The sequence below is a fragment of the Lolium rigidum genome, chromosome 5 (genome assembly GCF_022539505.1).
Source record: "Lolium rigidum isolate FL_2022 chromosome 5, APGP_CSIRO_Lrig_0.1, whole genome shotgun sequence".
Lineage (NCBI taxonomy): Eukaryota > Viridiplantae > Streptophyta > Magnoliopsida > Poales > Poaceae > Lolium > Lolium rigidum.
Genome location: NC_061512.1, coordinates 3591610 through 3604590, shown reverse-complemented (window position 1 = coordinate 3604590; position 12981 = coordinate 3591610). Strand labels below are relative to the sequence as shown.

The following is a 12981-nucleotide window of genomic DNA, read 5'->3' as shown; positions in this document are numbered from 1 at the left end:
GACATTTTGGGTTATTTTTCCTAGACTTGTTTCTTGCTTTCGGCTTTTGTCGTATAAGCCACAAAAACATCTAAATACAGGTGATTTTGCCTTTGACTGCCAAAGCACCTATATAGGTGCTTTTGTGATTTATAAGCCAAAATTCAAAAGCCACAAAGACCCAACCAAACAAGATGCAAAGAATTTACAGGAATTTCAGAGGAAACAGTTCAACCACTACTATAATTTGAAAACCAATATGTTCTCCAAACAAGGCTCGGTGCCTTCAACTAGCGACGCCACGTTTGGAATACAATTTATTTTCATTTACGTAGACATTGAACTGATTCCTGTGAAACACCTGTTAGATTCGTGCACATCTTTATCTAAGCAAGAGAAGCACAATATTTTCATATATAAATCGCAGGTATTAGAGGTAACAATAATAATAATCGAATTCTAGATCTATACAGTCAACACCTCATTTGATGATTATGCATGTAAGCTGCAGGAATTTCAGAGGAAACAGTTCAACCTCTATTAAAATTTGAAAATAAATATGTCCTCGAAACCAGGCTCAATGCTTTCAACTAGCGATGCCACGTTTCATGATACAATTTATTTTCATTTACATAGACATTGAACTGATTCCTGTGAAACACCTGCTAGATTCTTGCAGGTCTCTCATCTAGGGAAGTGTGGCACACACTAATTTCATATTCAAATTGATGTGTTTAATTCGGAATAATACTACTTGTTATCTGAAAAATATATTGTGTCTTTCAGACATGGCATTGTGCTTTCTAATATCAATAATTTCATTCAGAATACTATTTATTTATTTCAGTGCATTGAACACTAATTGATACTTCTAAAACACGTAGAAAGCCCAAATGAAAACTTGGTGCCGACCGAGACTGGCCTTTCCCATCCTGTAATACCCGTAGCTGATTTTTTTGATATTTGTTAATCCCGGACGAGAGGAATACCATTTTTTCAGGTCAAATATTTATCTTTTCGAATGAAATCATGGTAGTACAAGTTTTAAGACCTCCTCCCATCATCCGAATGGCAATGGGATCTATCTAGTACAGCCAGTCGATTGCACCCGGAAGCAGAGCGGCGCAGAAGAACCTCACACATCAATTTTAATGCTGGTGAGGCACACACCCTCTCTCCATCCTCGGAATCTGTTGCATTCAATACATCTTTCGAAAAAACAATTAATTTTCAATGCAGCCCCAGCTACCTAGATCCGTCCAAAGCTCCAAGCCCACATCCAACGAGCACTGTTTGCCTCCATTAGCGAACACACAACCATCATTTTCACAAAGTTCTCTCGCTCTCTCGCCTCTGTGATTAGCGATCAGTGGAGTAATCACGAAGAAATTAGCGTGGCAGTAAAGGCGAAGTCTTTCGAGTTCGCCATCGTTTTTCCCCTCTCGCTGCCACAAGATTACAAAATCTTGCGTTTGTCCTGTTGCCACTGCTTCTCCCGAGTCTCGAGAGGGCCATAGAAAGGAGATAAGAAGAAAATAAAGGTGAAGACTTTTGGAGATTATCTTTCAGCCCCTTTCTCTGCGTTCCCTGCGGCAGATTTCTACGCTTTCCGGGAGCCGGAAGAGAATCCACGAGGTCCAGCTTCTGAATTCCGTGGGGTTTTTTACGCTCTGCTTTTCGTGTATTTTGGATTCGCGTTCGGTGCTACTGGCCTCTCTTATTTTAAAGCGCTGATGTCCCTTTTTCTAACTCATGCATCCTTTTCACTCCATTTCTTTAGAGATCCTTCTTGGAACAAACTTGCAGGAATCATTGGAGTGAAGCTCTCATCTCTTGATGTTCCTCTCTGCCTGTCCCTTTCTTCCCAATTGTGTAGGATAATAGGAGAGATGGATCAGCACAGGTCTTTGGTCGAGATTTGCATCTTTGTTTATGATTCGTCCATGGAGTCGTGGTCTATTCTTGTGAACTAGAGTAAGATACAAGCAGCGGCAAAGCTGGAGTGTATCCCCCTTGTGCTCTCTTCTTCTCCTTGGCAATCTTCTGCTACCAAAGTGGCCGTTTTTTTGCAATCTTTGGAGTTTTGCTACCCCTACCGTCGGTTCCTCGCAGCGTTTAACTCTACTCATTAATTGACTATATCCCGTTTTAATTCACTGCAATCAATGTGAGGCCTGCCTTGCTGTGCATAAAAGGGTGTGAAAGGCGTGAAGAGCTTCCTCTAATTGTTTCCTTCCTGTGTGCGGTGCAGCAGTTTGGTCCGAGGAGGAAGATAAGATAAGAGGGAGGGTTCTTGAGTTGCTCTTGTTGATTCAATGGGCGAGATGAACCAGCCGCCGCCGCCGCCGGTGGGCGTGCCTCCGCCGATGGGGATGGGGATGGGGATGCAGCCCATGATGAACCCACCGGTCGGCGCAGGAGCCATGCACCCGCCCCACGAGCAGTTCCACCATCTCGCCTACTGCGTCCACTCCAATCCTTCTTGGGGTATGGGATCCTATGCTTCCCTCTTCACTCCTCTGTTATTCTTTACTCTTTTCTTTTTTTCATGTGTTGGAGCGAGGGAATCCTATGTAAAGAGATTTCTAGCGGTGCTTTCAGGACAAAATAGTCCGATTTCTAGTACCTACAGAGATTTTGGCATGTTTAGTATTGGTTTGCAGATTGTTCTTGGTCTTACTTCTGTTAGGGACTTATGTCAGCTTACAGTTTGGTTACGTTGAATGATGTTCTGGTTCTGTGAACTCCCCAGATGTAATTTGACTTCACTAATGTATTGATCTTGTGAGATCCCTCATCGATGTAGAAATTACGCTGTTTGTTATTGCATATACTTCGTTCAGTTGGAAAGTGCTATACCTACTACTATTGATGTGAATCTGGGATGTTCAGTCAGATAGCTAGAAACACATTTATCAAGTCGATCCTAGTATATAGTTAGGTATGAACACTAGAACAGTAGCTCTGGAATTGATTTACTTATGTGGAACTGTGGATATGATAAGGATATGTAAAACGTGCACTTACTATGTTGCTGCTATGCTGTCATATTCAGTTCAGGTGGCGGGGCTCGCGTTCCTCCACTATCTTGTAATGTTGGGCTCTACCGTCATGCTCGCGTCAACTATTGTTCCTGCAATGGGTGGTAGACCTGTAAGTATATCAATTTGTTTTACTTTTCATAGCATTTAAGCATCCAGAAATGTAATTTCCTTTTGAAGATTTAGTGTTGATTCCCCATTAACTTTTCTGATTGTTACTGATAGGGTGATAAGGCTCGTGTTATTCAGTCATTCCTGTTTATGAGTGGCATCAATACTCTGCTCCAAACACTTGTTGGGACACGACTTCCAACAATTATGAATGCTTCATTTGCATTTGTTATCCCAGTGTTGTCAATAGCCAAAGAGGTTGAGTCACAAAATTTAGCAGATAATCATGAGGTAATGGTGCTAATTTCTCAGTATTTACACTTTTATCTGTATAATGTTTATCACGCCCCCTCTCTGGTTTTGGGAAATGCTATATGGAATGATGGTTCTTTTGAGGATTGATTGATCAATTATCTTTCACATGGTAATATGGATACTTATACCTGTTGATGTATTTGCAGAGATTTCGTACCACAATGAGAACAATTCAAGGGGCTCTAATTGTTTCTTCTATCCTAAACATGATTCTTGGATACAGCAGAGTGTGGGGGGCATATGCCAAGTATGCATTTTGCAGTAGTAGTTTTTGGATTTCAAATAATATTATTGTCATGTCAGTCTTTTCAAGCTATTAATATTCATGTAATTTATTTTGCAGGAAGTTCAGTCCTGTAATAATGACCCCTGTTGTTTGCGTCGTTGGTCTTGGACTATTTCAAATTGGCTTTCCTCAGGTATGGTTTCTATATTTTATCAGAGGACTAAATATTAAAAAAGAAAGAATGGAAAAATATACAATGTTTATTTTCCATGGCAGGTCGGAAAATGTGTGGAGATTGGGTTGCCAATGCTAATCCTTGCGATTGTTGTGCAACAGGTAGTGACTTAAATCTGTTCTTTTATATTTTGATGAAAATATTATTAATTTCCATTTTAGACATGTTATGATTTATCAAGCTTGCTAGGAAACCAACTGTTTAATCTGTTGTATGCAGTATGTGCCACATTACTTCAGGCATATGCATGACCGAACAAGTTTCTTGTTTGAGAGGTATTCGTTACTTCTCTGCATCAGCATTGTGTGGGCGTTTGCAGCTATCCTTACTGCTGCTGGTGCATACAACCGTGTTTCACTTAAGACACAGCAGCACTGCCGCACCGATAAGTCTTTCCTTATGTCATCTGCACCATGGTATAGCTCTTAAGGATATTTCTAATGAATTAACTTTTGAATCGTAAATGTTTCAAGCAGCCATTTTTATTCCTCTCTTTGCACACATTTGCTTTCAGGATCAAAATTCCTTTCCCTTTTCAATGGGGTATGCCAATCTTCACTGCAGGTCATTCATTTGGAATGATGGGTGCTGTACTTGTTTCAGCTTTTGAGGTTAAGACTAAGGCCTTGTGCTGTTGTAAAATGGCTTTTCCTTTTGTCTTTCTTCTTTTGTGTATTCTTGTCTCTAACATCTAATTGTGGAACCTTGTATTCTTGTCTAGTCAACTGGTGCACACTTCGCAACTGCACGTCTAGCCGGCGCAACACCACCCCCAGCTCATGTTCTTAGTCGAAGTATTGGTTTGCAGGTGACTGTTATTTAATAACTTCTCTTATAACAGCTATGTTCTTGCACAACACTTGTTCCATTGTAAATTATCAACCTAGATGTGAAATATGCTTCCTACTTGAAATGATTTTAGGAGGGACTTTTCTACTAATTAATCTTTTACAAGTAATAAATGAGATATGAAATATGGTTATTCTTAAATATTCTGAATCTGAATGTTTTTTTGTTACTTACAAAATGCTTTGAATGGATTGAAATGCTAGAGCCCTCGTAGTTTAAGTCCTAACAGTATGATGTGATTATTTTTCGTGCCATACTTTCGTTGACTCTTGTATGAGTTTTTCTGGGCTGCTATTTATAAAATGTCTATATGTAGGGCATTGGGCAGTTCCTGGAAGGAATGTTCGGCGCACCAGCTGGCTCATCAGTATCTGTGTAAGGAGCCCCTCCCATCCCCTCCCTTGAATGTATGCATGCACTTTAACCATGTTAAATGTAACTTCCACGTACTGCTTACGAATAAGAGAAAGAGGATACAACCAGGAAAAACAGTAGACTCAAAATACCTGATCTGGGCCATTAGCACCAGAGCCTCCATCCTTAGCGCCAGCCACTCCAACCCTTCCTTTGCCACCAGATCTATCGGAACGAGCTCATTGATGACCTGAATCGACCTGATCCAGTGAGGCGATCCTCAAGGGTGACAGGACCCCGATGGATCTGGTGGCAAAGGCCAGACCTGACCGAGGTGTGGGAATCTAGCAAGGAAGTGCATCAGATTTAGCGAAGAGCCCCAGTCACCATCAGCCTAACCAGCTTTCAACTTGAAACTACAATGTGTCAACTTCAAATCCAGAAGTTCCAACTTGAAAGTCAACCTTGGAATTCAAGATCTGAACATTACAAGAATTATTAACAGAAGTTCTAATCACAAGCTCATGTTGTCGCATGCTAAGCTAAGCTAAGTTAATACTACTGTTTTTTTTAATAAAAGGCCGTGTGCATCATCATGATGCAGAAGCGAATTTGAAAAGTTGAGCTTTGATGATGACATAGCAGTTTAGCACCCTAGGTGCATGAGATGCACACACTCTTCCTTTCTTTCTCCTCCATCTCCATCTCCATCTCAAGTCATGTCAAGGCGGCACAATGCATACCTGCTAGGTCATCCTGCCCGTGGTGGCAAATCAGAAGGTTGACATGAGAAAAGAGAAAGATCAGGGTGCCCCTGTGAGATCCAACGGCTATAGCTCTGTGCTATGCGCGATACTAGCCCTGACTAGTATATAGTATATACTACTACTCTTCTCGTCGCATTCTGTTGCTACTACCTAGGATAAGAAGGGATGATCAACCAAGATATCTACCACAAAGCAACAAGACTGCGGGTAGGAGAGGAAGGTGTAGCGAAACAAACAGAACGCCTAGATCGAGATCTGCCCTTCTTGTATCGCCTTGATGCAAACTTTTGATTTTAATAAAAGCCCTTTATAGAGAAAATAAATCAAGATCTACAACTTTTTTTTGCGAAACCAAGATCTGCAACTAGTAGTAATAAAACAAAGAAAGGCGATGGAGACTAACCAGGAGGTGCTCTCAGCCCCATCACAACACACCATCATCTTGCCAACTAGATCTACTTCTTGGGTGGGCGACTGAGGAGCTTTAGCAGTGACAAGCTCTTCCCGGTGGCCTTGCCGCCGGGGTAGGCCATGGGTGGCGGTTATATACGGTGGCCACGAGGTAGGCCATGTGTGGCGGCGATGTACGATGGCCGTCGGGGTAGGCCCTGGCCCCTGGGTGACGACGATCTATGGTGCTCCTTGGGAGAAAGTCTTATGGGGAGGGAAGAATTGTGTGCGGCGGGCGGCGGCTCTATGAGGATGGGAGTGAAAACCTAATATCTCCTCCTTGTGTGCGGCGGCTTTTATAAGGAGGGGATGCGAAACCTAATACGCTACTCTGAGGTCACCACTATCTGGGCTAGTTGGGCCAGCAAAGCCGGCCCAACAGCCAAGTGGATGAACGACGACATAGAAGTTGTGGTTCAATGTTTTGCCACAACTGCTGCTCTTGCATATAGCACCGTGCTGCCACTGCCATTCACATGCACTTGTCTTTAGTCTTCACTCTCCAGATTTCCCTCTACGCGGCGGTGTAATATTTCCCAATCTGCGCAAAAATTGTGGGAAGCTTCTTGGGTAGTTGTGAAGCTATATTAGGTCAGTTAAACGGAAATCTAGGTCCGTTAACTTCCCATATTAGCCGAGCTGCAGGGTCCAGTGCCCCACAGCTAATTGGCAACAAACCTTCATCTACTCAATGACTTGATAATAATAGTACAAATTGGACGGTGGCTCGTGCACGCATTGGTAATCTATGCAACATGCGCCCATAGATTAGGCTATGGATTTCAAGATAGAACATACAAATAGTATACGGATGCACTTTTATGGCATTGCATTTGAATATAATTAAGTCTATTGTTTCTGAAGACAAAAGTTTCCTGTTGAACTACTTATGATATTCCTTATATCAACTGAAATCACTACATCTGTTTATCGATATGATGCAGTGAAAACATTGGGTTACTTGGATTAACAAAAGTTGGCAGTAGGAGAGTGATCCAGATATCAACTGGCTTTATGATATTCTTCTCCATATTTGGTAATCCTCTGTTCTCACCTTCTGTTACCAAAGGAAAGAAAGATAAAATTCTGGCTGAAGTTGTGAAACTTATATTCTTGCAGGGAAATTTGGTGCCTTCTTTGCATCAATTCCATTGCCAATCTTTGCAGCAATTTACTGCATCTTATTTGGTATTGTAGGTGAGTCAGAACTTCCTTTTTGGGCCTCTTATATATGGGTTTGTTATATTAGTTTGTAATTATTGTGTTTTGCTGATATCAGCTGCTGTGGGAGTCTCGTTCGGGCAATTTCAAAATAATAACTCAATAAGGAACATCTATATCATTGGATTATCCTTGTTCCTTGGCATCTCGATCCCTCAATATTTCTCTGAGTATACCGCTTCTGCCGGCCGTGGACCTGCCCATACAAATGCAGGATGGGTATGTTCAGCAATCCTTTTACATAAGTCTTTAGTTATGTCAGGTCAAATCCTGCATTTCTGGGGTGTGAATTCTGATCTCTAAGTCCGTCATGTATGCTTCCTGTTGCTGCAGTTCAATGACATCATAAACACAGTCTTTGGTTCTGGCCCAACGGTGGCGCTGATTGTCGCGTCTGGTCTGGACAACACATTGGAGGTCCGGGGCCATGAGGCCGACCGAGGGCTCTCATGGTTCATACCATTTCTCCGCCGACGGAAAGGGTACTCGGATCCTCGAAACGAGGAATTCTACAGCTACCCAATCAGGGTCCATGACTTCATCCCAAGCCGATTTCTCTGATTCTAGAAGATGGGGCACTGTTAACTACCTTGTGCTGCTGTGCATGTAAATCCCTTTGTTCTTTGTAGCCTTTACTCCTGTGACCTGTAGTGATTGGTGCGGTCATAGAGTCGACTTAGTGGGATATGGTACAAGCAATGTTTAGGACATCCGCCTTACCTTTTTTCCTTCGCTGTTTGGGCTAAGGAGATGGTTACATGGTGACCTAGAGTTTTATTGTCCGGGTGTATGTTACTGGGAAAAGAAATGCAAAAGGTAGTGCCTCAATTATTAATTACCGTGTCAGTGAAGTCGATGAACCTTTAGTGCATGCATTGGTTTATGAAACCTTTGCAACTAAATTGGATGGCCTTTCACCTACATTTTATTGCAGCATGCTTGTAGGCAGGGATGATAGTTGGTAGGTCTTGTGTGACGACCTGAATCCGTGGGTCCTCGACAATTGCTCACGAAAGTTATTTACCTTTTTTTCCGATAAAAAGCTTTGCTACTTAAAAAGTTTTAAGCAATACACTCGACCTCTGACCTCTGCATAGCTAGGATGCGAAAATAGTAGCATCTAAACAAACACATTATGATATAGCCGCAATCCTCTGATTATACAGCTATCCATATTGGGTAATAAATTCATTGGTGTATTTTTCAATCGTGTAGATACCTCTGTAAAGACACTGCGGTTCTTCAAGCGCTGAAGCAATGACCATAAATGGAGCAAAGCCGTACACCGATATATTATCTGCATAACAGAAGAATTTTTATCATTAAAAATCTTGTCATTTTTACATAGCCAAAGCGACCATATAACACCAATCGTTTCCACTCGGATAAAAATCTTAAACTTAGTTTTTACCCCGTTTAACCAATGCTAAAAATATTTGCAAAGCTTTGCGGAGGGTATAAAGTATAACCTATCTGAATGATTAACCTAGCAAACTAGCACTCAAAGAAAAGATGCTTTATTCTATCATCTTTATGATAGAAAACACATTTTTTACAATCGTATCAATTACGTTTTGCAAGGTTATCTTTAGTAGAAATAACACCAGGACGAAGGTACCATAAAAAACCTTCATTTTTAATGGTATCTTCATCTTCCAAATGGACGTATTATTAAATACCGGTTGAATGGTTCAATTAACGCATCATACATGCACCGTACCAACAATAATCTAATTCTTCGCAAGTTCCCAACGAAAAACATTAGCCCCTAGCGAAAAAATTATCCCCTGTATGGCTGAAGCTAGCCTTTGTAGTAGTTCTTTCCAAGAGGTTAACCTGGGACCAATAAGATCACGTTTAAACGTCATAGACGGTGGAGATATTTCCATCACCTTGTGCAACGTATCACCTTTAGGGCGTGCAATATTGTACAAATCTAGATATTGTTCTTAGAGCGTGGTTGCACCCAACCATCTATCCTCCCAAAACCTTATCTCCGACCCATCTCTAATGGAGAAAGAACCATACGGAAAAAAGTATTTCTTAGTTGCCATAAAACTAGCCCAAAACTGTGAGTCTTCCGGTCTCCAAATAACCCGAGAAATCGCTTTTGAGACAACATATTTTCTCCACAACAAATTTTGCCATACACCATCCCCAGTTAATAACATGGCCAGTTATTTCCCTAGCGGGGTCTTGTTTTGAACCTCCAACCATGAACACCAAGTCCACCTTGATTTTTTGGAAGACAAACAACACTCCATTTTGCTAATCAATATTTCTTCTTCTCACTATCCCCTAGCCAAAAGAATCTGGTCGGAAATAATTCAATCTACGCAGAACTCCTTTAGTCAACTGGAAAAAGAAAACACATACAGTAACATATTTGTGAGTACCGCTTTCCATCTACTAAGGCGGTTCTGTAGTCTTTCCTCGACTATTTTTCATTCGGCTAGAGTGAGTCTCCGGTGATGGATCGGGATACCTAGATATCTAATTGGAAAGCTGCCCAACACAAAACCGAAAAGTTCGGTATATAGATTAGCATCGTCTTGGGCCTCGTCAAAACAGAACAATTCATTTTTATAGAAATTAATATTCAGACCTGACAATTGCTCGAACGCTGATAAAATTAATTTCAGGTTGCTCGCTTTTTTGAGATCATTATCCATAAAAAGAATTATGTCATCAGCATACTAAAGAATAGACTATCCCCCATCAACCAAATGAGGGACCATTCCTTTAATCTGACCATCAACGTTAGCACACTCAATTAAAATAGCTAGTATATCCGCACAATGTTGAATAATATTGGAGATATGAGATCACCTGACCTTAACCCATTTTTTGTCTGGAAGTATTAGCCAGCATCATCATTAGCCTTAATTGCAGCACTTCCTCCAAAAATAAAGTTATTAAGCATGCCACTCTCAAGAAAAATCTTTCATTCCGAGAGTTTGTTGTAGGAAGGACCACTTGACTTTATCGTAGTTTTTTTCAAAGTCGATTTTGAGGATCACCCCATTCAGCATTTTGGCGATGCATAACATGTATTATTTCATGAAAAGTTATGGCACCATCCAAAATGTATCGATCTTGCATGGAAAGCAGTCTGAGTTGGGCGCACAACGTGATCAGCCACTGAGTTTAGTCTAATAGTAGCGAGTTTGGTGGAAATTTTAAAACAAACATTAAGAAGGCATATTGGTCTAAATTGTTGAATTCGTTCCGCATCATTAACTATTGGTAGTAAGATAATCTCCACAAAATTAACTCGGTATAGTTCCAGCTACCCAGCGTGAAATTCAGCAAACAACTCCAATAAGTCCCACTTAATAACATCCTAGAAAGTTTGATAAACTCTGCCGCAAAGCCATCGGGACCTGGCTCCTTATTGTGTTCCATATGGAAAATGGCCTGCCTTACCTCGTCCTCTATATACGGAGTGGTAAGGACAACATTCTCCTAAAGGGACACTAGGGGAATGTCATCAATCCTGGACTCATCCACGGATATATCTGATTTCTCCGGTGGACCAAACAAACCTATAATAAGCCATAATGTATGACTTAAAGTGCTCATGTCCCTCAATCGTGACTTTATCTTGAACAAGAGATCGTGACTTTATCCTGAACAAGAGAATGAATGAGTTTCTTCCCGTATCTACCATTAGCAACACTATAAAAATATATCGTATTCGAATCTCCTTCCAACATGAACTGGGCCTTAGATCTTAGGTACCATTGAGTCCCTCATCCAACTTACTTTGCTTTGTATTGACTTTTAAGGTTAATTTCTAGCTTCATCAGCGATCTCATTTTTGCGATTGCCTCTAAGTCATCAATGTTTGATGATAGGCCAAGTTTCCCTTTTTTGAGTTGTCCAGTCATGTGCTGGGCCCACCCTCCTAGGTATTTCCGTAGAGTATGTAGCTTGCTATTCCACCTTTGGCTAGGAGTCAATCCAGCGACAGGCTGCTCCCATACATTTTTAACCATTTCTGAGAACCCCTCCCAATGTATCCATCCAAGTTCAAATTTGAACGGACATCTACGCGGTGGAGATGGAGTTCCAGTGGTTAAAAGTATAGGAGCGTGATCTGACAAAGACTCAATCCGAGGTAGAGCTCGTACATAGACTAGTGGAAATTTTTGTTCCCAACCTGAGTCCATCAGTAAACGATCTAATTTCTCGTAAGTGGGCTCCGAGAGATTATTGTTTGCCCAGGTAAACTGTCTCACAACCACCGAAATCTCTCTTAAATCCAAACTATCATTGACAACGTTGAATAAAAAGAGCAATGATTATCAAAACGACCCTTACTCTTCTAATACGAATATCTAAAAAAATTAAATCACCTCCTATAATAATAGGATGCGGTCTATATTTTGCTAGATTAACCATCTCACGAAGGAAGGCCGGTTTAAAAAGCGTCCTGAGTAGCCCCATAGACGGAAACCAAACTCTAAATGAAATTATCAGATTTATTCTGGATGTGAAGTTTTACATGTAAATCACCTCTCGAATTATCTAAAATTTCCATGGTCGAAGTTCAAACACCGATTAAAAGTCCAGAGGAACGCCCCCGAAGCAGGTGCGATACCCAAGCAAAGTCTTCTCCCCCGGAAAGGCAATTTAGGAAACCCATCACAGAGATAGCAACAAAATCTAAAGAATGTTCCCGACTGGAATATGCTATGTGTAAGTGTTTAGCCAAGTCGTGAAGACCTCTTCTATTCTTAAATATACCATTCATTTGGAAATAGTAGTAGATTTTGTCACCTTAGGCTTTTAGACCACACATTTTTCTTAAGAGAGGAAGCCCTAGATTTGCGATCAATGACCTTTAGTTCATAACATAAACCGAGCATCGCATCATCTAGTCCAACCTCTGATACCTCCCCTACAAGATGTGTGAGAAGTTGGCCATCTACGCCTCATCATCAGCAACATCCATAAGAGAGTTACCTGACTTACTTTGAATCACAGGAGTGCATTTTAATCTATCAAACTCCATATGTTTCAAAGCCTTAGTCGAAACAACTATAACATCAAAATACTTACCTAAAGAAACGTCCACATTATTCAGCCTAGCAGAAATCTGTGGGGGAAGAGAAAGACAATTTTTTTATCACTACTAATAGTACCTACGGAGTCGAGGTTTGTTGCTTCATTGCGCCTCATCGCATTGGCCATGGAATTTTAATTTGTGGCCTCAGACCTATCAGATCCCACTCCATGACGACGCTCCTGCGTGACGGAGTCGCTAGCGTAGAACGGCGAGTCGTGGCTCTCTTTGGGGAGGAGTTGGCGCTGCAGCTCCCCCTCACGGACAACAGCAGCTGCCCGTGCTGGCTCCTCCGGGAGGTGCAACGCAGGGGCGCCATTGGACACCTCCAGAGCCTGGTCCTGGCCCGGCTGCCCACCTCCTGT

At 41.4% G+C, this 12981-nt stretch overlaps 1 protein-coding gene across 5 annotated transcripts; it reads left to right on the top strand.

The window, feature by feature from the left end:
- The first annotated feature begins 1500 nt into the window (after positions 1 to 1500).
- On the top strand, positions 1501 to 8383 carry LOC124658156 (nucleobase-ascorbate transporter 3-like). Of its 5 annotated transcripts, none has more exons than XM_047196577.1 (15): positions 1501 to 1614; positions 2234 to 2466; positions 3035 to 3132; positions 3246 to 3422; positions 3593 to 3693; positions 3790 to 3865; positions 3949 to 4008; positions 4127 to 4323; positions 4422 to 4518; positions 4629 to 4715; positions 5073 to 5131; positions 7272 to 7363; positions 7447 to 7524; positions 7607 to 7767; positions 7882 to 8383. In XM_047196577.1, exons 2-15 carry the CDS (start codon positions 2295 to 2297, stop codon positions 8107 to 8109), a joined length of 1683 nt encoding a protein of 560 aa, XP_047052533.1. In that variant the 5' UTR covers positions 1501 to 1614; positions 2234 to 2294; the 3' UTR covers positions 8110 to 8383. The 5 variants fall into 5 exon arrangements, with proteins under 5 accessions (XP_047052533.1, XP_047052532.1, XP_047052531.1 ...); XM_047196576.1 differs by having other exon boundaries at positions 1502 to 1614; positions 2231 to 2466; XM_047196575.1 differs by lacking the exon at positions 1501 to 1614 and adding an exon at positions 1643 to 2146.
- The last annotated feature ends 4598 nt before the right edge of the window (positions 8384 to 12981 follow it).

Coding starts and splice junctions, on each gene's coding strand:
- LOC124658156 (XM_047196577.1), top strand. CDS start 2,295: ATGGGCGAGATGAACCAGCCGCCGCCGCCGCCGGTGGGCGTGCCTCCG. Junction 4,009..4,126: donor TTGCGATTGTTGTGCAACAG/GTAGTGACTTAA, acceptor TGTTGTATGCAG/TATGTGCCACATTACTTCAG. Junction 4,716..5,072: donor GTCGAAGTATTGGTTTGCAG/GTGACTGTTATT, acceptor GTCTATATGTAG/GGCATTGGGCAGTTCCTGGA.